This window comes from Magallana gigas, chromosome 10, assembly GCF_963853765.1.
Source record: "Magallana gigas chromosome 10, xbMagGiga1.1, whole genome shotgun sequence".
Classification (NCBI taxonomy): domain Eukaryota; kingdom Metazoa; phylum Mollusca; class Bivalvia; order Ostreida; family Ostreidae; genus Magallana; species Magallana gigas.
The window spans coordinates 5023076-5047072 of record NC_088862.1 but is presented as its reverse complement, the minus strand read 5'-3'; the positions used below and the strand labels follow the sequence as shown (position 1 = coordinate 5047072).

The window sequence follows — 23997 nt, the reverse complement described above, 5'->3', positions numbered from 1 at the left end:
CACAAAATCGTTCACAATTCAATACATAATTGTATAATCAGGCGTTCAACTGCGCTATGAATCTCTCGGAATTTAGTGAATTCCCTTTGTTTATGCATGTTATATGTATTGATTTTATATGTCAAATCAAACAAGGGATATAATAACGTATTACAAAGAGGTAATATTTTATTTTTAACTTATTCTGTCACATCCCCCACTGCTGAAAGTGCAAAGATGTAAATCAGCGGTAAACAATGATCGCTTAAGCTTGTGTTTAAAGCATTTTCAAGAAAGTTTTCGAGCAAACTTACTTTTCTTTATTCGAAACAGACGAATGAATTGAAAAATCTCGGATATTCGCTTGCTATAAACCTGAACTCTCAGTTTAGCCGAAAACTGGTCTAAGCCAATAACTGGTACAGTACCAGTATAGTTACTATAGCATTGAATGATTTATTTTTGACGTCGTCGTGTCAATAACTGCCGTCAGGTGAGCAGACAAATTGAATAACGCGCGTTAGTGCGTTATGATAATTTGTCTGCTCACCTGACGGCAGTTATTGACACGACGACGTCAAAAGTAAATCATTCAATGCTTATATTTACATTCCTTTACTGATGAAATTAATTATCTACTTAAATAAATCGATGTAAATTGCTGATAACGGAGGGAGTAAATTCGTAGGCTAACACCAAAAACAGCTGTTTTATAAAACCGGTTTAAACTGGTTATTTAATAGACTGTTGAGATAAGATCGACGAGCCTGAAAATATAATCAATGAAAAATAACTTTTAAAATTTTGCTTTTAAAAATAAATTCAGGTTTTTTTTTTAAGAATAACTGTAAAACATGGTGTTTTGACAACATTTATAAAATATATTTTTTCACCGATAACATAGAAATCACTGTTTGAGAACTACTTATGTAAATTACTTGTAAATTCATACGCAGTGAATAGGTGTTGCATTTAGAGGCATTTAAACATTACCGAATTTAATGGAAAAACATAGTAGAATGTAAATATAGATATAAACGTGCAGCAGTATGGTCAATCCTCTGTATAATTTAAAAAAAAACCTGATTGCTTTTTTTAATGAAATCTAAATCAGCCTTAAACAATCAGTGCAATATAGTAGAATTTCTAGAAGTCAATTTGGCTTTTTCTTTTATAAAAGAATTACATTATATAATGTAATGATGTACAGTAACAATTATTTAGTTAATTCTACTTAATACCGTTTACAATATATTGATCAATTCGTTATAAGAAAAATGAAAATATATGTATAAATGATACAATACTTTCTTTGATGATGCGGGTTTCCTGGTAGGGATCATTGGCGAAAAAATTTACCTAACGTGCGTTATGTATTTTTTCTGCAACGTCGCCACCTTCATATCCCGCATATCACCAACTCACAAAAGTAAGCATTTAATTTATTTAACAAATCCTGTATAAAAAGATTTCGTAATTTTTCTTCCAGAAATTTTTATCTTTATCCTGGGGTGTTTGTTTAGCAGGTTGATGTTAATATAGTCAAATCACATATTCAGCATTGCAGTTCTTCAGAAGAATAACTGTTTATATACATGAGATATAATACTACATAAAACAATTCGAACATTGAACTAATTGTGTGTTCGAAAGGCCAAAGTCTAAACAATTTTGTTTTATGAAATATGTGTATAATATGATCTCAGTATTTTTTCACTTAATTTGTAAATTGAAATACTAGTGTATATCATTATTTATGGGATATTAATTTCTTGTTTTGGTATAAACTTACCAGTAACTTTTAAAGGGTCATAGTTGAATCAGTTTGAATGAGAAACAAAGCGTTCTTTAAAGTCTAAACAATTTTAAAGAATCAACAATATGTCAAAATGCTCGCATATAAGTAATTCCATATATCTTAACATTTGAGTTTTTGAGAATAATCTAAATTCTTTTTCTTTGTAAATCTTAACACCCCCCTCCCCCAAAGTGGCCCACCCTATGGCAAACTCTGATGATTATGATTTTAATGAATTTGAATCTACACTATCTGAAAAGGCTTTCACTAAATTTCAAGTTTTTCTACGCAAATGTTTTTAGAAGAATATTGTAAAATATTTTTCACTACATTTTCCTATGTAAACTTTTAACCAACATTGTGACCTAATATCCTGCCCTCGAGAATCAAGACATGAACGTGCAAGTTTGAATTACAGTACCTGAGGATGTTTCCACACAAGTTTCAGCTTTTCTGGCAAATTGATTTAAAGATTTTTTTTTTAAATCAACATATTTTTCAAAAATTCTTAATTATCTTCCTTAGAAAATAGAATGTGTCCCTTCATTTTAACAAACAGGAATCCACTTCATCAAATAATATCTTATGGGAAGTTTGGTTAAAATTGGCCCAGTGGTTCTGGATATGAATACAAACATGTAAAAAGGTTACAGACATACAGACGGACGCCAGACAAAAAGTGCATGATCAGAAAAGCTCACTTGAGCTTTCAGCTCAGATGAGTTTATAATGTAGATTACATATTAAACCGTGCACCGGTCCTCCCCTACATTAACTATTTAAGTCGGAGTTTCAATAAATTAGCACTTGGGTTTCTTTGAAAGAGGGATAACTTATTTTTTTTTCTTGAGTGTAAATGACAATTCAATTTTCAATTACATTTGCAGTTAGTGTGATGGTCAGACGGGTTCAAATACTGGCGCCAGATAGCTCAGCTGGTAGAACATCTGACAAGAGATTCATGGGCCCAGGTTTGCACCCCTGTCTTGATCGTAATTATTTCTCCCATCCTGTTACTTTGGCATACATTTTTCCAGGTAATTACTTTAAATCAATTTATAATATTGAGACTTTTCCAAATTGAATCATCCATACAACTTTAGTCGACTTGTATGAATGATGCAACTCAACTGTCTTTGTTTAAAAATTATGTTTAACACATTCAAAGTTATTGAAATTGAATAATTATTCAAAATGAAAATTAACTATGTTTTGGTAATTTTTTTTCCTTTTATAGCTCACCGAAGCTGAAAGCTCAAGTAAGCTTTTGTGATCACTTTTTATCCAGCATCCATCTTTCCATCTGTGTGTCTGTAACTTTTTTACGTGTTCAACTTATTCTCAAGAACCACTGGGCCGATTTCAATTAAACTTGAGTGAAGAAGATTCATGTGAATTAAATGAATGGCCACACCCTTTTCTAGAGGGACTTGCACACGATTTGAGATCAAAAATTTTATTTTTAATTTGTATGTATAAAATGGTGTACTGGTGCATTTTAAATGATTGACAAAAATATTGAATGTTGAAGTCCATTAAGTTACAAGCGAGATACATAGGTAAGAATTGATTGTTATGTAAACAAAGCTTGAGTCGATCTTTTAGTTGTTTACAAATAATTTAATGTAGAGAATTACCATTTCTTAGACAAAGTGACATGTAAAATCAATTTAAACTAATTCAATATCTTCATAAATACTTCTATCAAAAAAAGAAAGATACCTTTAATTGAAACTTACACCAATACAACACATATGTAACAAATGACAATATTCGAGCTTTGTTAACAAAACAAAGAATTATGGACTCCGTATATTGCTTATAACTTGATATTTGACTTTCAATCTTTGACATAGCATTATAAACTTCTATATTTATCAGTGTAAACATTGAAAATGGAAAAATAAAATTTGAAAATTTTTAAGTCAAATCGTGACCAAGTCCTTTTAAGGAAGATAATTAAAAATCATTGAAAATTTGTTTGTATTTTTCAAAATATTTAAGAACGTTTTGCCAGAAAAGCTGGGGACCATTTTTTTTACAGGATCTATTTTGTATATGACTCCATAAATTTGATTTCATTATGTCTATTGTTCTTCTGGTGAGCAATGTGGCCCATGGGCCTCTTGTTAAGACAATGAATGAGGTATACAGTGCAAAGTATTCCCTTCCTAAGTTGATACATCTTCCCAAGTCAAGGGTTTCTGATCCGCTCCGTTTTACATAGGTTTATGTAGAGCGGAGGGGATCAGTAACCCTTGACTCGGGAAGATGAATTTGATATTATTTATACGATTGAACAATTATTCAGAAACAGCAGAGGATCTATGATCTTTCATTTTTTAGGCTTGTCTTTCTTTACTTCATGTAAAGATAACTTGATTTTACTTTCATCAGTCCTTGAATACCGTTATTGCAGAGTTCCTTAGAGTCTTTACTAGATAATGCATGAATTTACAATTATAAGTATTTGATACAAACAATTAAAAAATATATATAACAAATAGCTTAATGGTATGTAAATCATATTAAGTAATGCAACATTGTGATGATTAAATTTAATCTGTATACATTTTAGATATGTATAAACAAATTTTATTTTTGTTTAGTTTATAAATTCAACATTTTAATCTGCAGATATGTATATATTAATAAAATACATTCAATGAATAAAAACATTTCGCTTTCGCTTATCACATTTACACAAAACAATCCGTCTGTTTACACAAGTTATATCATTATACACTCAGTTTGTTTATATCTGTTATACAAGAATATATGTTACAAAGGCTCATTTAATTATCACATTTATAATCACCACCACACTAACTATGTTGACAGTAACACATGGTTTATTTGTAATATTGTATTTTCTTCACTTTGCCTGTGTATAGCTCGGCCACAAAGAGGTTGTCCCTGGAGTCCACACATAAACCCCATAGACTCTGTAATTGACAGTTGTCAATGTAGCAGAGGAACTGTCCGTCCTGGTCCAGGATGTGGATACAGTTGATACTGCCTGCTATTAGGATGCGACTCTGGCTATCTGTAGTGATGTCACGTGGACTTCCCAAGATAGGATTAGAAATATTACCAGTGTAGGTAAACCGGAGTTTCCCGGCCTGGTTGACCACCACTACTGCACGGGCGTCAAAATCTGACACACAGATATCTAGGTTCCTGTTTTCGCAGATGTATTTTAATACACCTGTTGAATAGAGAGGTTGTCCTTTGTCATTGTATTGAATACTCTGTTTCTCTGTGGAGCCAAAGTAACGCACAACTTTTGTTTGTCTATTATTATCACTGTTTACGACAACCAGGAATTCACCAGATAAGGTACAACAGACACCCTGAGGTTTCCATCCCCTTAGTCTGATCAATGTCTGTATCTGTGTATTCTTTATTATGTTTACAGTTCTATCATCTTTATCTGTATAAACTAGATCCCCACTCCTTGTCACTGCTATGTCCCATGGATTGTTCCCTGACTTGGTTTGGACTGAATTCACTAGTTTGCCTTGCAAGTTGTAGAGTCTCATCATTTTGTCTTCACCACACATCCAAATCTCGTCATCAATCTGACAGGACACAAGGCGTATTAATGGATGACCACCTCCAAACTCAGTGTTTATTTCTGTGATGACCCGTAGTTCATTAATGAACTGTCTGTTCGGGGGAGAGGACTCAGCAGCCGGAGAATCCGTTGTGTATCCATGTTTGTCAGTTTTGATAGATAACGCTGACAGAGAACCAAACTGTTCATGAAGCTGTTCTTTGTTTATTTTCTCAGGGGTAAATTTTGGTAAGGTAGCTGTGAGTTTAGAAGGCAATCTTCTAAATTCGGCATTCCTGGATTTATAGGCAGAGACGAGACTGACATCATTTGAGTTTAGTAACTTCTTCAGATCAGCAATGCTCTGTTTGATTTCAGAAATAGTGCGCTTGATTTCATTTTCCTGTTTATTTAGTACAGTCATATAATTGGAGTCCATTTCATCAAGATCTGATTTCAGTCTCTTGATCATGGTGTCTATTTCTCTGTGCAAATCTTCTCCATGTTTATCAATAGCTTTTGTCAGTTTCTTGGAGTTTTCATTCAGATCAGCTTTCTGAACCGGGATGATAGATGCAATCTCCTGATATTTAGGATCGATTGATTTTTCTAGTTCTTGTAAATCATTGAGAATGATTTCTTTTTGGTTTTCTAGTGTTTCCACTATGTCAATAAATTCATGACCTATGTGTTCTTTAGAAGAAACACACTTAACACAAATAGGAATTTCGCATTGTTTACAGAAAAGTTCACATATTTTTGAGGAATGTTTTTGACATTTCGTGGTTGATCCCCGCTTTTCAAATAGCACCACTTTGTGTTCTTTGGATAGATCTGAGAGATGTTTACCTACACATGGGCTACACAGATAGTTGTCACAAATGTCACAGCACATACACTCTGTAGGGGGGACCGGGGTCTCACAGAGATCACACCGTAACACATCCTGGGCACTACGTCGGGGGTCCATGCTCAGGGACCTTGATGGAATTTTTCATAAAAAGATTTCTGTAAGACATAATAATTTAATTATTTTAATTTTAGTTTTAGTTGTTGAACATTCGCTTATAAGGCTTAATTTTACGGCAAAAAATGTGAAATCTTAAAGTTGCAAGTGTATCATTTTAAGTTCTAGATTTTGACCTACTAGACATTTCTACGCCTGGGCTTGATTTTATCAGGGACGTATATATACGTCCCTGATTTTATATACTATAGACCAGTTGCTAGTTAAACAGTTTCCTGCAGATAAAATACAAATACTTACTTCGTGTTGTGTACCACTTCTTCGTGAACAAATTATAAATCTGTACAAGTTTAACATGACGTAGTTTGTATTTTTACTTCTTGGTCTAGCGTTACCATCACGTGATTATGTTAATGCCCCCTTTAAAATCAAAGAACTGAAAGTACTCGAAAGCGGTTAGCCTGCTTGTTAGAAAAAATGCCAGATTTCTTATTAAAGTCACTGCAGTACGTAGTCTCCATTTAAAAAAAAACAAAAACAAAAAAAAAAACAAAACACTACAGGTTTCAAAATTTGAACTAACATTGTCCCAAGTATATCATTACATAAACAGTCATTCGGGGTATTCCAAACCCTTATTTCAAAACATCTTAGTTGAACATATTTTACATGTATAACATATTAACTTTGATTGATTGGTATAAACAAAAAGGAGATAATTTCAGGTAACCAATCTGCTTTACAAAGAGTTCCTATTTTTGTCATAACATTTGTTAAATATACGAGTTTCGCGGAGGTGTTATGGAAGTATATGGAATCTGAGTTACATGTAATTATGTACATATTCAAATTTTTAAGCAACGAAACGTAGACCAAAAACAAACAAAAAATACTGGAGACAATTTGTTCACAAATCAGATTGTATTACGTAGATTAACACATTGATGACGCCAGGACTGAAAGTTGAATGTCGTGTAAATTTAATCGGAGAGCATTGTTAACATATTCAAAATATAAGTAATCTTAGGACTCGAATAAAGTATTTTGGTGTGATTTATTGAGAATCAAAAATAAAAATACTGGGAGAGATGATAGTTTTATCAATCATTCGCTAAAAGTTATGTAAATTTGCTTCTATTTCCTCTGTCGTTGTTTACGATATAAAATCCGACTAGAACAACACTACCCCGTATGTATTGAACTTCAAATTTTACACATATCGATAGTTTGAACAATGCTTAAGCTGCTAGAATCCAATGTTTTGTTTTGATGCAAACTGTCGTTTTCCGTGCAAACTGTATAAAACAGTTGGGAAGGCCAGTTTTTCCGAGAACCGAATGAATAAATATTTAATTGAGAAGACCATATAATTTTAGCAGCGGTTTTGATCAAACTGAGATGTTTTGCCTATACTTTGTATATTTTTATGTACTTTGGACCCCGCGGGGTAGTTTTGTTCTATCTCATTTTATAGAAAGCATACATGTATTCATTTATTATTCATTAATTATTTATTTACATATGTATGTCAGTTAAATTCATAATATTGGTTATAATTTAGTGCTGTGCCGTAAAACCTACATTTTTTCCCATAAAACAATCGTACAAAACCTATCATTGGCGTGTTTTGTTTTCTTTTTACAATGATTCAGGGTTTTTGGGGAAAAAATCTTCACATTATGTCCGCCGTTACGAAAAGTCCGCCTTTATTCCGGCAAAATCGTCACATTTTCTCAGCCGCCACCAAAAGTACGCCTTTTCCGTTTATTTTGTCCACCGCTTCGAAATATCGCCTTTTTTGAAAAATCTTTACATTTTGTCCGCCGTACAAAATGTCCGACATTATCTCGAATCAAATTATCGTCACATTATATCCGCCCGGCCGTCATGAAATATCCGCCTTTTCTTTAGGATTGTCACCTTTTTTCAACTGTCGTCTCAATTTTTTGCTAAAAAAGTATTACCAGATCAAAATGTTTCAGTCACAATTTCTCGGTTAACGTAAACGTCAATTCTTTCAGACGAAAAATCATTATTAAGAGACAAAACTACAATTTACATTGTTCAAAATACGGAACGTCGCCCTCCTTTCTACTGTGGTCAGTCTTTACGACTGTCTGTCCCAAGTCATCGTACAGAGATTCAAAATGGGAAATGTTTACATCTTTTCTCCTTTTGGAAATACTCGGAACACCTCGCTTAATTTTTCAACTTTATCATCCGGGGTACTTATATGTCTTTTCCAATGCAAAATCCCTATAGACTTTTTATTTTTAGTTGTGTATTGAAACCTGAAACGATAGAGGGGGGCTTTTCAAAACAGATCACCTGGACTTTTGCATTCTAATGATTGGATGTAATTTTTTAGGGTATTTCAGCGTGTTAAATAATACATGTAACAAAGTCGTCCACTACCTGCAATATATTTTCTTAAGTGTGTATTGGTGACGTTTCAAACAGCTTTATATTGCATCATAAGCGATTTTTCATTGAGTTTAGTGATTGCATGTGATTTTGAGAATTCTATATTCGTAACGATCACTTGTTTTAGGTGCGCGATATATCTGTGCAAAGCGAATTAGGTCCGTCGTCCTTAAAGCGATAATCTATAGGCCTATGTAGTTTGTATACTCACTGTATTTGTATAAAAATAATTTGTTTGAGCAGGGACATAAATAATTAACATGTCTGAGACTCTCTGGTTTGAGTTTGTTTTAATTTTATCGCCCTCCCTCGTAGGTTTGGTATTTTGGTATTGAATTCTAAAAGTTCGCAGAACTTGGTCATAATATGAACAATGCAACAAAAAGTCAAATTATTTCTATTCGAAATATCCTGTTCATTGAAATGTCAAACAGGCACACCCGGATAATGCCCGTGTCCAACTCATGTTTTTACACGGTCACTAGTCACATGGGAAACAATAACATCCCATCACATGACAGAAAAAATGGCTGCCACGAGGAGGTGGATCTTCCTGTCCTGTTGTATAGTTTGTTTACTGTCGGCATGTCAATTATCTCAGGTAATGCACGTACGCACAAGCTTTATTTTCGATTAAGAAATGTGTTTGAATTTAAAGTAAAAATAAATAAAACATTTAAAACACCTCAATTTTTTTTTTCAAATACGCAAGCACAGACACTTAATTGTTTGATAACAATTGGTTTTATAAGTAAATGTGTGTTATCAAAGCTGTATAAAACAACTGCGTCTAGGCCTACCGAAGCAGTGTTATGCAAATCCCGACATGGCATTATGATGCCATCAAGTATTTTTTTAAAGCTTGAAATTGTTTGTAATCTGGTGATGTCTCAAGGATGAAGGGATCAGCTAGGTTGAGGGCTATAAACATCGGTAAACTCCAGCCATTTCATGATCGAGAATATTGCGGTGCCCATGAGCTGGAAATTTTTTTTTAGCCGCTAGTACCCCTAATTCAACTCAATTTTCCATACAGTTTTTGTTGATTTCCTTTGTAACGTATCCACTTTGATGTTGAATAATAAATACTGTTTTTAAAATTTCCAAAATTTATTAAGTCCGAAAATCAATATTTCACATTACATACAAAAGTACAACGCAATTTAACAAAGGTCAGAAAAGAAGAACACAATTTTCACTCGCACGCTTTTCATCTTTGACAACTCCGTCTACTCTCACCTTAACTGACCAATAGAATTAATTAAAAAGTTTCATCAGCAAGCAGAATTTTACAACGCTCACATATGGAAGACAGGAAACCGTAATTCTAACCAAGAATAAATCCAGGGTTGTCTCTAAGACCCGGGAGGCGGGGAATTCCCCCCGCCTATAATGCCTTAATTACCCGGCTATTATTGCATTTCAAAAACAATGTAGCTATAAGCAAGACCTCCAGACCCCCTGCTACTTTTTCAATTCTTTCTTCTACTTCAATTTTTAGAGACAACCCTGATTAATCAAAGAAACGTATTTCTCAGATCTGAGAAATACGTTTGTAATAATTTGACAATAATTTAAGAATTAATGACATTGATGCCAAAATTCAGGGAAGGGAGATGTCAAGATGAAATTACAAACATATGTGAATGCAACTTTCCGTAGTTCAGAGAAGACTAATTATTTTCCAATTACAAATTTAGAATTTCCGAAATGAAGAGACTGAAAAATAATACTGATGTTACAAATTACAATAAATAATTGTTGTCATTTATAAACCCTATTACACATAAACATGACACCTTATATTAAGCCTCGCTTCGCAAGATGGGCTTTGCCTGCTTATCACTGTGCTCAGTATCAATACACAACTTATTGGTTAATAGCAGAGAGTCTTATTTAGCTGGCATCTTTGATTCATATGCTGTAACCCTTGCATATATAGGCACAGAACAGGACATTCGAGATAGACTACCTGGGAAACACATTTGTGAAAGATGGCAAGGCTTTCCGCTATGTGTCAGGAAGCATCCATTACATGAGAGTTCCGAAGGAATACTGGCGAGATCGACTTGAGAAGATGTATGCTGCAGGATTAGATGCTATTCAGTTGTGAGTCTAGAATATTATTTTTTGTTGCCCTCAGTTTAACAACAGATATTTTAAGTTTATCAAGATCCATAATAGTGCTTTTATTTTCATCAGAAAATGATTTGCTGTAATAAGTTGACAATTACATACCAATTTTTTTATGTACGGTACCATTATATACTATTCACTACTCTTGCTCACCCAACCATCTCTCTCTCTCTCTCTCTCTCTCTCTCTCTCTCTCTCTCTCTCATTCATCTGTGTTTATTTAACAGCTACATTCCCTGGAATTACCATGAACCAGAGATAGGGCAGTACAACTTTGAAGGTCAGAGAGACTTTGTGCAGTTTATCAAACTAGCACAGGAAGTGGGTTTACTGGTTCTAATTCGAGCTGGCCCCTATATCTGTGGAGAATGGGAATTTGTAAGAATCTTTTCTGTATTGTACTGTTTTCTTGCCATAACTGCTATTTTAATACAGAAATATCTTGTCTTATTTATTTTTTGAAAATACCATGGTTATTCATTATAAAACCAAAATGTTACAAAAGGTTAAGAATAGATTTGTTGGCAAATTTTTTAAATTTGAACAATACATGTTCTACCTCAAACTTGTGGAATCCTTTGACAAATATGTTCAATGAAAAATTGATTTTAACTGAAATATGTTAATTACATGTACTATATCCCAATTACAAACAATTAACAATGATACATGTATGTAAAAAACCATGAATGCAGTAATGTTATTATATTATCAGTGTTACAATTTTTTTGTAACAAGTATTAAAAATTATTCTATCAAGCATAGATTAAACAATTATACATAGTTTTACATGTAATAGAAAAATTTGAAAAGTGATTTTGAAAATTGATTATCCATTTTACAAATTTTACAAATTTTTCAAATTTTACCATTTCATTGCATTTTAGTATTGTGATTGTATTGCAATTGTATTGTTATTCTATTGTTATTTTAGGGAGGGTTCCCAGCCTGGTTATTGAAGGAAAATCCCAAGATGGTGCTTAGGAAAATGGATCCAAGTACATATTGAATAGATTTTTACTCTCTTGAAATTGTTTAGAGGAGACTATTTCAATCTAAAATTCAAGTTAACGTTTCTGTTTATGGATGAAGCCTCAAATTTAATATACTAAGATTATTATACTTAGTATTCCCCGATAATGTAATGTACTGTCCACTGATTTTCAGACACTGTGTCCCTCTTTGTTGTTATTTACAGCGTACATTAAGTATGTGGACACTTGGATGGACAAGCTATTGCCGATGTTAACTCCACTCATGTACGAAAACGGGGGCCCAATTCTAATGGTTCAGGTAAGGCAGTACTCTCCGTTCATAATGAATTTAGAATCTCTGACAACTTCTCCAAATTCTTTTTAATTATAATCAGCATCAAAGTCGACTTCAATGATGCAGGTATATGTATCATACTAACTAATTGAGGGGGGAGTTAAAAACCTAATTTTTAACCGGGTTTTCCAACGGAAAAATCCGGTTATTAAAATGGTGAAAATGGCGGGCGGGTGGGCAGCTGCCAAAAGGGTACCCTCATTGTACGGATAACTCCTCCTACAGTTTTCAAGATAGGAAGTTGTTCTTTTGCAGATCAATTGTACATATATTAGAGGTGTGCATATTGCTAGGAAGTTGATTTCTGATTATTTATGAAAAAAATACCAGCTTTTGAACTTAGTCATTTTTTGGCAAAATATTGCATATAGGGTACCCTCATTGTACGGATAACTCCTCCTACAGTTTTCAAGATAGGAAGTTGTTCTTTTGCAGATCAATTGTACATTTATCAGAGGTGTGCATATTGCTAGGATTTAGATTTCCGATAATTTATGAAAAAAATACCAGCTTTTGAACTTAGTCATTTTTTGGCAAAATATTGCATATAGGGTACCCTTTCACCTTATCCATTTCACTGGATACGGGTTGACATGGATTATGGATACAGTTCACATAAAAGAAAACCCGGTTTGCTGTCACATTGACAGCTTTTCACTTGTTATAAATACTTGTATCAATAATCAAAATATCAATAAGTCAAATAAAAACTCATAAGAGAAATTGTTCTTGCATCCCATATTTGTCTGATGAGGCTCGTGATTGAAAAAAAAAATGTTCTGTAAGTTCAGTATTACATTGTTAAAATTGGCATCACTGTTTTGCAATGTATTGAATTCTCTTACTTAGAGTTTGGGGATTTTGAAATATTTACAGATATTACTTCCTAATATCCACAAATGTGTTCCCTGCACTCCACCATACAAAATCCTAAGTTTCATTTGATATATGTTCAAATTCAAATCATTTCAAATCTGACTTTTGTAAGAATGACTTTTGTAAGAAAAATTGTTGTTTGTGTAATCCAGTAGCTTGTAAACATTGTTTTACAACATATTTTTTATTCTAAGCATTCTCTGATTTGTTTCCCTCCATATTTTGTTTTAATCTTAATTCCTATTGTGACACTTACACTAGTACATGTAAATCATGTTTTTGATTGTTGTGGCAACTTTGCAGATTGAGAACGAGTATGGTAGTTATTTTGCCTGTGACCATGACTACATGGCCCATCTATTTATCAAAGCGAGGCAAATCCTGGGGCCCAGGTCTATAATTTACACCACGGACGGTGACCTGCAGTCCAACTTTCAGTGTGGCCCCACCCCCGGGGCCTACGCCACAACAGATTTTGGGGTCACCCTTTTCTGTGAGAATGATTGATTGTTGCACATAGTGTGTTTTCCTTAATCTTTTCTCAGACCATTAGTTATTGTGACAGTTCCTTTGTTAGCATGCACAGCTGAGAGTTTTGTTGTACTTAATCTTAGGCATGTAGATCTACTTTCTAACAAATGCTCAGCTCTATTTTTCATACACTAGCTGGTTCAGGTCTTCTAAAACCAGTTTTACTGTACTTTAAATGCTTATTAATAACATCTCAAAGACATATGTTGCAAGTTGATGAGAATTACTAATGAATTATTCCAGAGCTTTAATGTCAAAAGATGTTCTCTTTTCATAAGGCTATCTTACTAAACTTAACAGATTCATTGCTGCCTACAAAATCAGTAGTGTTCCCTACCTTCATGTACTGATAAATAGATTTGAGTCTTGGTAAATTTTATGTCTGTTTATTGTTCCTATTGACATAAGTGGCAGAGCCAGGTCAATCAAAATCCTGTCACACACACTGGGTTGTAGTGGTTGCATACAAACTGAAACAACTACCATGGATCTTTAGAATTAAGTTTTAGTTATACATGTACTGGATACAGTGTCTTGGGATTAAAAAAAACTTAAAATACCTCCCCCTCCCCCCTTTCAGTATCATTACAGACCAGGGTCCATAATCAAAAGTGACAGAGCAATTGCTTTATCCATTTGATTACAGTCATTAATTAGATGAATAACCTTTGACCTTGAATAACATGACCTTGACCTTGGTGTATACTTACAGATTGAGAATGAATACGGCAGTTTCTATACTTGCGACCATGACTACATGGCCCATTTAAGAGACAAGGCTCGAGAACATTTGGGGCCCCGTGCCTTGCTTTACACCACCGACGGGAGCGGGGATGGGTTCCTTAAATGTGGCACGGTACCAGGGGCATATGTCACCGTGGACTTTGGCAATTCCTGTAAGCTTTTTAAAATTGCCCAAAATATGACTAAAATCAGGGATTTTTTTTATAATTATGTCTGAAGTAGTGTTGTTTTATACATATATTTTTGTTTATTTCGAGAGAAATTTGAGGTTTTAAATTCATAGTTCTTTCTGCCTTCCTCAATACATAATGAGTCAGAGTAAAGACTTGTGGAGATGTATAAAATAGATGTACTTGTACTACTTGTTCTTGTTTCCAAAAACAATTCTACAAGTAGAAGATAACAGTAGAAGATAACAGCAGAAGTTTAAGACCCCATTTTACTTATAATTATAATACTTACTTTGACCACATCATGCACAGAATTCAGTGCTGGTCTGTCTTGTGCCCATTCTTTTGATGTATACAATTATCAAGTTTATGAGAACAAGTTTTACAATCATGCAACAATTTCTGAATGGGGTGATGGTGATTGAGTCACTGACAGAGGGGAGATAGGTGGAACCTACTGATTTATGTATGCTGCAAGGGATGTTAATTTAATTTCTTCTTCTGATCAGTTTGTTTAAATGGATCTATGAATTACAATCTTACATGAAGTGTATCTTCTGCTGTGTACGTTATTTTGAAATCTCGCTTAATTCAGTTTATCACCTTCCTTAACAACGTAGTTTTGCACTTACTCAAATAATCATCTCAATTTCAATGATATTAACATTATTTATGATCCTACACTTAGCTAAATATTCTATACAAAGTTAAAAAATATTACTTTTAAGCATGATTTCTTTAATTTGTCAGAATCTTAAAATATTTTTGTCTACATGCAATCATAAATACATGTATTAGTTATTGTATGTTAAAATGCTCAATAAATGTTCATTATTTGTCAAAGAAACTTAATTGCTAAAGAAAATATTTTCCATATACCTCTGCTTATTTACTAGTCACCGCCTGACTGGAGCATATTTTCCTGTTTTTAGTCAATCCACAGAAGTCTTTCCAGCCACAGAGGGACTATGAACCGTTCGGACCTCTGGTAAGATTAAAATAAGAAATAAATTGTCAATGGCAGACACATTACGCAGCAATTAAAGTTAATACATGTATTTGTTAATAATATATAATCTTGTTAAAATCACAATTCTGGAATAAGATTAGATCTCCTGTAGCCTTATTGCAGTAGTTTTTGTTATTGCATGACTTACATAAAGACATAAAACATTTTTCAATAAAGATGTGCCATGAACTGGTCTCTCTTGAATTGGTCTCTCTGATAAAGATTTGAATTTTGAAGTTTAATTTAACAAAAATTAATTTGATTTGATGTTAATTTCAGGTGAACTCAGAGTTCTACCCTGGGTGGCTGGACCACTGGGGCTACCCTCACTCCACGGTCAACTTAGACGTCTTCTCCAAGGCACTGGACCTGCTGCTGGACTATGGGGCCAATGTCAACATGTGAGTTCATAGGTGTATGAATGGTCAGTTTGGGGGCAAAGGGGTGGGGGATAATGTTGTGGGGGGGGGGGGGAGGGGTGGGGTGGGGGAGGAGGTTAGTTAATAGTCAGTAGGTCTAGGGAGGAAGGTGTAGGGTAGTGTTGTTGGAGGAAAATCACGAATTTTAAAATCTTGTTTTTATTTTGCTGGACATTTGTAAACTACATGAAACTATGATAAAATTTGGCATTCACAATAATATGTTCTCGCGATTTGATGGGAAACGACTTAATCACGGAATAAAGTACTCTTGTAAAATAAGGAATCTACAGTAATGGAATTTTAAGAGGTACATTTAGGAAAAGGTCATTTCATTTTAAGGAGGGGGGGGGGGGAATATGAAGGGGGAGTAATATTGTTGGTGGGATGGAAGAGTGGATGATTAGTTGGCTGGGGCAAAAGGGAAAGCAGAATTATTATACATGTAATATCACACATTTGCATCCAATTGAAATTATGAAAAATAAAGCTCAGATGTTACTGTACAGTTGTGGGTTATTTTAATCTTGCTGAATCATCTACAACTGTATGTCAATTTACAATAGTGGAAATTTTGAAATAAACTTTTTCTCTTTAACAGGTATATGTTTGAAGGAGGAACCAATTTTGGCTTTTGGAATGGTAATTTTATTATGACAAATTTACTGATTTAAAACTTTTCTATTTATACTAGACTAGTTAACAGGTATGCTAGTACATAACTTATTTACATTGTAATATGAAAGACTAAGTGTATTGATATCATTACTGTCAGTCTTTCTAACCATTTGTATTACTACTTTTTCATACATTTTTACCCCCACAATTTGGAAAAACATGTAATTATAAACACAGAAAGTACCCATGTATTGATAATTTCATTTAACATGAATGATCACATTTCTTAGATATAATTATGTGAAAAAAGTGTTTAAAAAATTGCATAATACACAATGTGCTTTTCCTATTGATTCTTTATTTTACATTTTACTGTGTGCTTTAAACTTCTGATCAAGCCATTTAATTTGCATCAGATTGGGAAGAAATCGTAAGCGCTCAACCTTTGTACCAGAGATATTAAATAGTATTACAACTTTAAAATAACTGGAAGATTTTAGAATCTACATAAGGGAGCTTTTCGTAATTTTACACAGATATTGACTCCTCGCATTGAATTAAAAATCTATAATAGCTAGCTAGTATTCCTCTTTAAATGTCGCAATAATTTTCTCAATTGGGTTTTCTCATCTTTGTTTTCTTATCGAAGTGTCTACCTGTGTCTCTATGGAAATTTCCAGGTGCTGATTATGATGCTGCAGGTTCTAAATCAGGCTCTAAGAATCTAAAAGGTGTCGTGATATAGCGATTCATCAGGAAATTAAAGTCTTTATATGAGTATTCTGCAAAATGTAGAATCCTAGCTTTAATGCATTGGTAACAGCTGGCAGTTATATTATATAGTTACATATTACAGCAATAATACCGGTAGCAGTTTAACATTGTCCATCAATGTTTTTCCTTCCTTGTATTATTGAGGAAAAAGGCTATACATTTTTTGGTTTGCATGAACTTGTTGCAGTGAGTATACATTCACTGCAGAGTCCGCTCAACAATTTCAGAGTATGACATGTTAGAAACTTAGAATTGAGAGAAATGGACATTAAAGAAATGTACAGTACTGTACATGTATGCCTATTGCCTAATATTATTTTTGCCCTATCGCAATGTCTTGTAAAATATTTAATCCGATTTTAAAGGGGCATGGTAACGATTTTGTTCAAAAGTTAATTTTTTTATTTTAATGTTAACAATGCTTAAGTAAGGCATTTTTTATAGGCAAACAAAATTTGAGTTTCATTTGTTGAGTTTTAAGCGAGTTACAGAGCTTACAATCATTCGCTATGTAAACAAAGCTTTAATTTGTTTACATTTTAAATGTTGAAGTGAAAATTCCAGTTTTAAACTTCAAATGAATGTGCAAATCGTTCAGAACTGTTTATTTATGCTTAGAATGAACAAGAAGATAGACAAATCAGCTTGAAACATGATTTTTTACTGGTATATTGAACCTATGTAAACAAAAACAGGACACGAGCCTTGTTTACATGATGAAGAATTGTGAGCCCTGTATCTTGCTTAAAACTCATTGACTGACACCCAAATTTCATTTGATCATTAGAAATGCATTCCTAAAGCATTGTAAATATTAAAAACAGAAAAATATAATTTGACCAAAATCGTGACCATGCCCCTTTAAGTCACCCAAACAAAGTTTTGTTTAAAGATATGTCTATAACTTTTAAATTCATTTTAAATGAGCACTGTTTTGCCTATTTACAATCACAGCAGGAGAATGACACAAAATTGAAATGCCATGGAGCAAAAAATATTCATATACATTTTATATACAGTGTTTAATATAAGATTCACACAAATTTGTTAATTTGAAAGCTTTTCACAATGATATTTTTTTCTTCAGGAAAACATATCTTATGCCATGGGGAATTTAATTGTGCATTAATTGTTGCAAGTTTTCAAATTTTCTGCTTTAAGAATATGTCTCGTTTAGGAAAATACTAAAAAAGTATACAAGTGTACAAGATTTCAAACAATGTCATACTGTGAAAATGAGATCCTCAGCAAAATTCCTACTTTGTTTTAAGTTTAGTGGGGTTATTTTTTAAACAAAAAAATTAATCCCCTTGAAACAATTTTAAAAGCTGAAGCAATTAAATTTTTTGCCCTTGAAAATTATGCTCCTTCAGCATATATATTTAGCATGGCTAATTGGTTAAAAGTGAATAGATTGCAGAGATCAGTGTTTAATTATGCCATTTCCTTGCATTCAGATAATAACTATGACTTGTACAAATACATGTATCTGATCCCTTGGCCGTCTCTTCCTCATTTTATCCTTATGTTTGGGAATTGGCATGGCTTTCCTATTTATTGATTAATTAAATGATATAAGGCATGATGCTTTGTATTTTCAAGAGAAGGTATTTAAAACTTGTTCCATTTCAATTTAAATTGAAAAAATTAAACCTTAATTCTTTGCAAAATTAACACCATACTAATATTTTTTATATTAATAACTTTTAATTGTTTTGGGTATTTCTGTAGGTGCGAATTATGCCCCGTACCAAGCAGTGCCCACTAGCTATGATTATGATGCACCGTTAACAGAGGCAGGGGACATAACTGATAAATACATTGCTATCAGACAGGTCATTTCTAAGGTCAGTAGGTCATTTTAAGGTTGAGAGGATTTACATGATAAATTATTTTCTTTTGAGTTCAGTACTTTAATCACTGTAAAACTTTGAAATTGAAAATTGTATTGTTACAGTAATCAAATAATAAAATTCACTTCATTTTGTCATCATAATTCTTTGCTAGCAGTTGGAGAACCAATTCTGACATTCAGGTCTCGTAAAAAATCTCGCAGTGTGTTCAGAAAGTTATATGATATCATTAATATATACATGCATTTAATAATTCAAGTATACCTATATACATGTATGTAGGAATTATATATAATGTCATATTTTGTCTTTTTAGTACAAGCAGCTACCAAGCATGCCAATCCCAAAGAATACCACAAAAACAGCATATGGCAAAGTGGAAATGAGCTTTGTAAGCCCTTAAATCTGTCCGTCTCTGAGATTTACATGTGTATTGAAAAAGATTTTTGTATCTACCGGTATCTTTCTGTTTTACAGATGGCAACTGTTCAAGATGCTTTGGCAACTCTTTGTCCAAAAGGACCAATCAAATCCCAATACCCACTTACAATGGAGGCCATTGGACAGGTATGGCTTGAATGAGTTACCTAAGTAATGACATTTCGAATAAATTGGAAAATACAATATGGTAAGCTTACCATATTGTATTTTCCAATTTATTCGAAATGTCATTACTTATTAATCAACAATGAAAAATATCTTTCTTTGGTTTCAATATACATGTACCAGTAACTTGAATTCTAAACTTTCTCTCCTTCTCTGTCCCCCCTCTCTCTCTCTCTCTCTGAGCATTTGTTGATGTTGTTAAAACAAAGATAAACCTCTGAACTCTTACTGGTGAGGTGATTCTATACAATATTCTGAATTTTTTAACATTAATCAACAACCTATAAAGATGTGTACTTTTATCTGTTTCCAGTGGCAGGGTTTTGTACTATATAGACACACTTTGCTAGGGGACACTCCATCGGAACCTAAAACCTTGGATCTGTCTGGGGTCAGGGACCGGGCTTACCTGATGATTAACCAGGTAAGTAAGCACCTGTGTAAAAATCAGTTCATTGTCTTAATTAACCTACTGGACCAGGTAACTAAATGATTGACACTGTAAATGCCACCACATGATCTAGTATTCTACCATGCTTCAAAACTGGCTTTGCGTAATTGTTTAAGTAATACTGTATACAGGGTTATTTTTGCTCCTTGTTATTTTTGCCCTTCTACACTTGCAAACAGCTTTGCCCATGAGTTTTGAAATCCCCCATAATACAGTAACTGTATAGTGTTAAAAGAGATATAAATTGTGACATTTTAATTCACCCAGTCTTAAATTCACCCACCGACAACGATGGTGAAAAGGGGTGAAAAAACACAAGGGGTGAATATTTTCCAGCATAGGCTATACATTGGTAACCATTGTCGGAACCCATAGGTTTTCTATCTGTGGGTTCCGATGATGATTGGAACCAAACTCAGTAGTCAATTAAATTTTTATTCAAATTCTTCATTTAATTACTACTACAGGTTCCGCAAGGAATATTTGATCGCAATGGACAGAAGACGATGAATATCACCCTGAAGGTCAACGAAACTATTGATATCTTGGTGGAGAATATGGGCCATATTGGATTCGGCTCTGAGATGAACAATAATTCAAAGGTTTGCTTTACTGAAAATTATCGATATTGAAAAAAATACTTCACCATTGTGTAATATATATATGATATATATTGATATATTGTTATATAATTATATATTAATTTAAACAAAATTATTTTAAAAATCTTTACATTAAAACATGATCTGGCTCGAACCAGATCAAGTTATAACTGAATTTTAAAAAATTAAAATTATGCATATCATTAATTTTACATAATTGTTTATTCAAATTTGGTTGAGACATTCCTTTTATTTCAGGGCCTGATCAGAAATGTCACCTTTGGTGGCTCCATTTTGACAGGATGGTCAATATTTCCACTCACGGTCGAAAACTTTAAACCTTCAAGTCTTTCAGGAATATATAGGTAAATATACATGAATGTACAAATACATGTATATATACAACGATATATTTGGCTAATATTGAGGTAGTACATGTAATTAATACTTTAAACCAACCAAATATTCACTATTGGGAGTTGATAGCAAATGTTGAATCAATCAAAAATTTGTGTATATAAATCTGTGTTTATAATACAAATGTGTAACTATACAGTCATGTAAATAAAAACCTTTTTCTCCAGAGACAAACCATTCAGGAATGGTAATTTGACCACACCCTCTTTCTATGTGGGTAAACTCCACGTCCCCAAGGAACCAACGGATACCTTCCTAGACATGAGTGCCTGGGGAAAGGTAAAATCTCATAATAGTTATATGCATTTTGAAATGTACATGTGTGTGTAAAAATAGTCCGAACTGTTGAGAGTTGTTGCTATACCCATCATTATTATCATGTAACATTATTGTAATGAAAATTACAAACACTACTGTACAGTAAAACACACTTATAGCGAAAATGCTTATGATAAATTCACACTTATAGTGAAGTGATTTTTATTTCCATTGGGTTTTAAACATATTATTAAGCTAACAGCTTTTGATATAACAACTTACGTTTATAAAGAGGGAAAATTGCCATCTCTGGCACTTCGTTATAAGCGCGTTTTACTGTAATGGTATTTGATCTTTCCAATTTACCTATTGTATACTGTTGACTAACTTTTACTCAGTACAACTTTATTTTGAGATTTACTGGGAATAAACTTGTTAGCAACTTAATCTTATCACGATCCTTTTCGTTAAAACAAATATACAACATATATGGACTAGTTTGTGGCGAGAAAGATTCGCATCCACAAGGCTCTTGCAAACTGCGAATAAAAGTTGGTTTACAGTTTTTAAATTTATTCATTCTATATTCAAATATACTCAATCAAAATTACTCATTATGTATTCAAATTCATAATGCAATTCGAATAAACTGCAGTTGAACCAATATACACAATAATCACATATAATTATTTACATCTACTGATGATTTTTTCCAGGGTCAGAATTTAATCATGTCATCGTCCATGATCAACGTGGGGCGATACTGGCCCTACGTGGGGCCCCAGGTCCGACTGTACGTCCCCAAGCCATTCCTCGCCCCCTCTCCTACAATCAACTACATCATCATGTTCGAGCTGGAACAAGCCCCCTGTGATACCGCCGACAAGTGTACTGTCGAGTTTGTGGATCAAGCTTTAATTAACGCAACGCCTCACAAACCAAACTTTGAGCGAGAGGAGACAAAATTCTCAAGAAAACGAATTTCTGTATAATTATAAACATACTGTGATAATATGGGTGTATGTTTTACTATGCAAGTGCAATTGTATTGCTAGAGTTTTGCCATACTTTCATGATGTGCCTATAAATGTGTTTTGCAAAAAGTAAACACATGTATCTTTTGTATCGGTATTAAATAAATGATATGAGATTCAAGCTATTGTTAAGCAAATGAACATCCAGTTCATGTACCACTGTGACATTACTTGGGATTATGAAAAATATCTATCTCAACCTGTACATGTATATATTTGTATATATTTTTCATAAAGGATGGTTTATCACTAATACATTTTTGAAGTTTATCTAATTAACTTTGTATGTTCAAAGGCATTTTTATTTGTGTGTTTTTTTTTAAAATATAATACATAACCTTTGTATTTACTTTTAACATTACAAGGAAACAATTGGTTTTGATATTAATGCTTTGAAATGATCATTTGATCACAAAGAGTGCTGTTGTATTTCATTCATATTCTTTCCCTGCCATTATGAGTTGTATCTGTCTCTTTATACACCAAAAAATCAATATTGTCATTCCATGAGAATAATTTCTCAAATCGTATGTTACAAGATTTGTATGTTTGTATGCACTCATTCCTTAACAATGTGTGTTGATTGTGTCTGATCCATAGAGACTATTCCTGTGTGACTGATTTATTAATAAAATATTTTATTCCAAAATGCTGTGAATAAGAATCTTTGCTATTAAATAATTGATACATACATATGATAATAATGTTTTTGTATCGGTCTACTACATTAGAATGACTGCATGCGTGGATCTATTGGGGGTGGGGTAAGGGGGGTCCAGACCCCCTTTGGTAAATTTTTTTATGATCCGTGCACGGAATGAAACACAAGAGATCAAACCAGAAATTTTTGAAATGATAAGCAGCAATAATTGAAAAATAAATTGCTGGTGAGTGGACCATGCTGTTTCTTTAATTTTGAAATATTTTCCTTTCACAAATATTTTCGTATTAAGTGTACCTATTTTACGATAAAATTAGACTTGTTTTAAAATTCTCACTTATACCTGGAATTTCATGACCAAATTTTTTACATTTCATTCATTTTACAAATTAAGAAATTGAAAAATATTTTATATTTAGATTTTCATCACTGTACATCTGATCAGGTGAATGACAGAAAAAAAATATTTCTTTAAGTGAACAAGAAAGTTTAAATCCAAGAGGAAAACTATTCGGGGTTGACTTCATATGTGTTTTTTTTCACATCTAAGTGAAAAAGATTACTTCATCAGGAGTGCCATCAGTTGCAAAATTGCTTGAGCAAGTTAATGCAAGGTCAAGCACGGAATATCATCAGACCACGCAATACTTTTTACAGTACCCTACAACCAATACAGTCATGTACATAGAAATACTGGTACCCCCATCTAGCAAATAAAAAAAGAAGCTTGCAAGTATTTTTTTTTTTATTTCATTGCATGTGTGATCTGATTGCAATGAATTATT

At 33.1% G+C, this 23997-nt stretch overlaps 2 protein-coding genes across 5 annotated transcripts; one reads left to right on the top strand and one right to left on the bottom strand.

Moving 5' to 3' along the window:
• Nucleotides 1-4316: 4316 nt before the first annotated feature.
• On the bottom strand, nt 4317-6716 carry LOC109621220 (E3 ubiquitin-protein ligase TRIM71-like). Its single transcript, XM_034454891.2, has 2 exons — nt 6601-6716; nt 4317-6341 (listed from the first exon to the last, which is right to left on the bottom strand). Exon 2 carries the CDS (start codon nt 6301-6303, stop codon nt 4630-4632), a length of 1674 nt encoding a protein of 557 aa, XP_034310782.2. The 5' UTR covers nt 6304-6341; nt 6601-6716; the 3' UTR covers nt 4317-4629.
• Nucleotides 6717-9178: 2462 nt separating this feature from the next.
• On the top strand, nt 9179-23200 carry LOC105340763 (beta-galactosidase). 4 transcript variants are annotated; one of them, XM_066072746.1, is made up of 18 exons: nt 9179-9325; nt 10667-10833; nt 11088-11238; nt 11795-11858; nt 12059-12153; nt 14309-14492; nt 15443-15498; nt 15799-15920; nt 16540-16580; nt 17237-17287; nt 19062-19177; nt 19500-19574; nt 19661-19750; nt 20103-20213; nt 20708-20842; nt 21101-21207; nt 21427-21538; nt 22234-23200. In XM_066072746.1, the coding sequence occupies exons 1-18, from the start codon at nt 9239-9241 to the stop codon at nt 22507-22509; spliced, it is 2040 nt and encodes a 679-aa protein (XP_065928818.1). In that variant the 5' UTR covers nt 9179-9238; the 3' UTR covers nt 22510-23200. The 4 variants fall into 4 exon arrangements, with proteins under 4 accessions (XP_065928818.1, XP_065928817.1, XP_065928821.1 ...); XM_066072745.1 differs by lacking the exon at nt 14309-14492 and adding an exon at nt 13369-13558; XM_066072749.1 differs by lacking the exon at nt 17237-17287.
• The last annotated feature ends 797 nt before the right edge of the window (nt 23201-23997 follow it).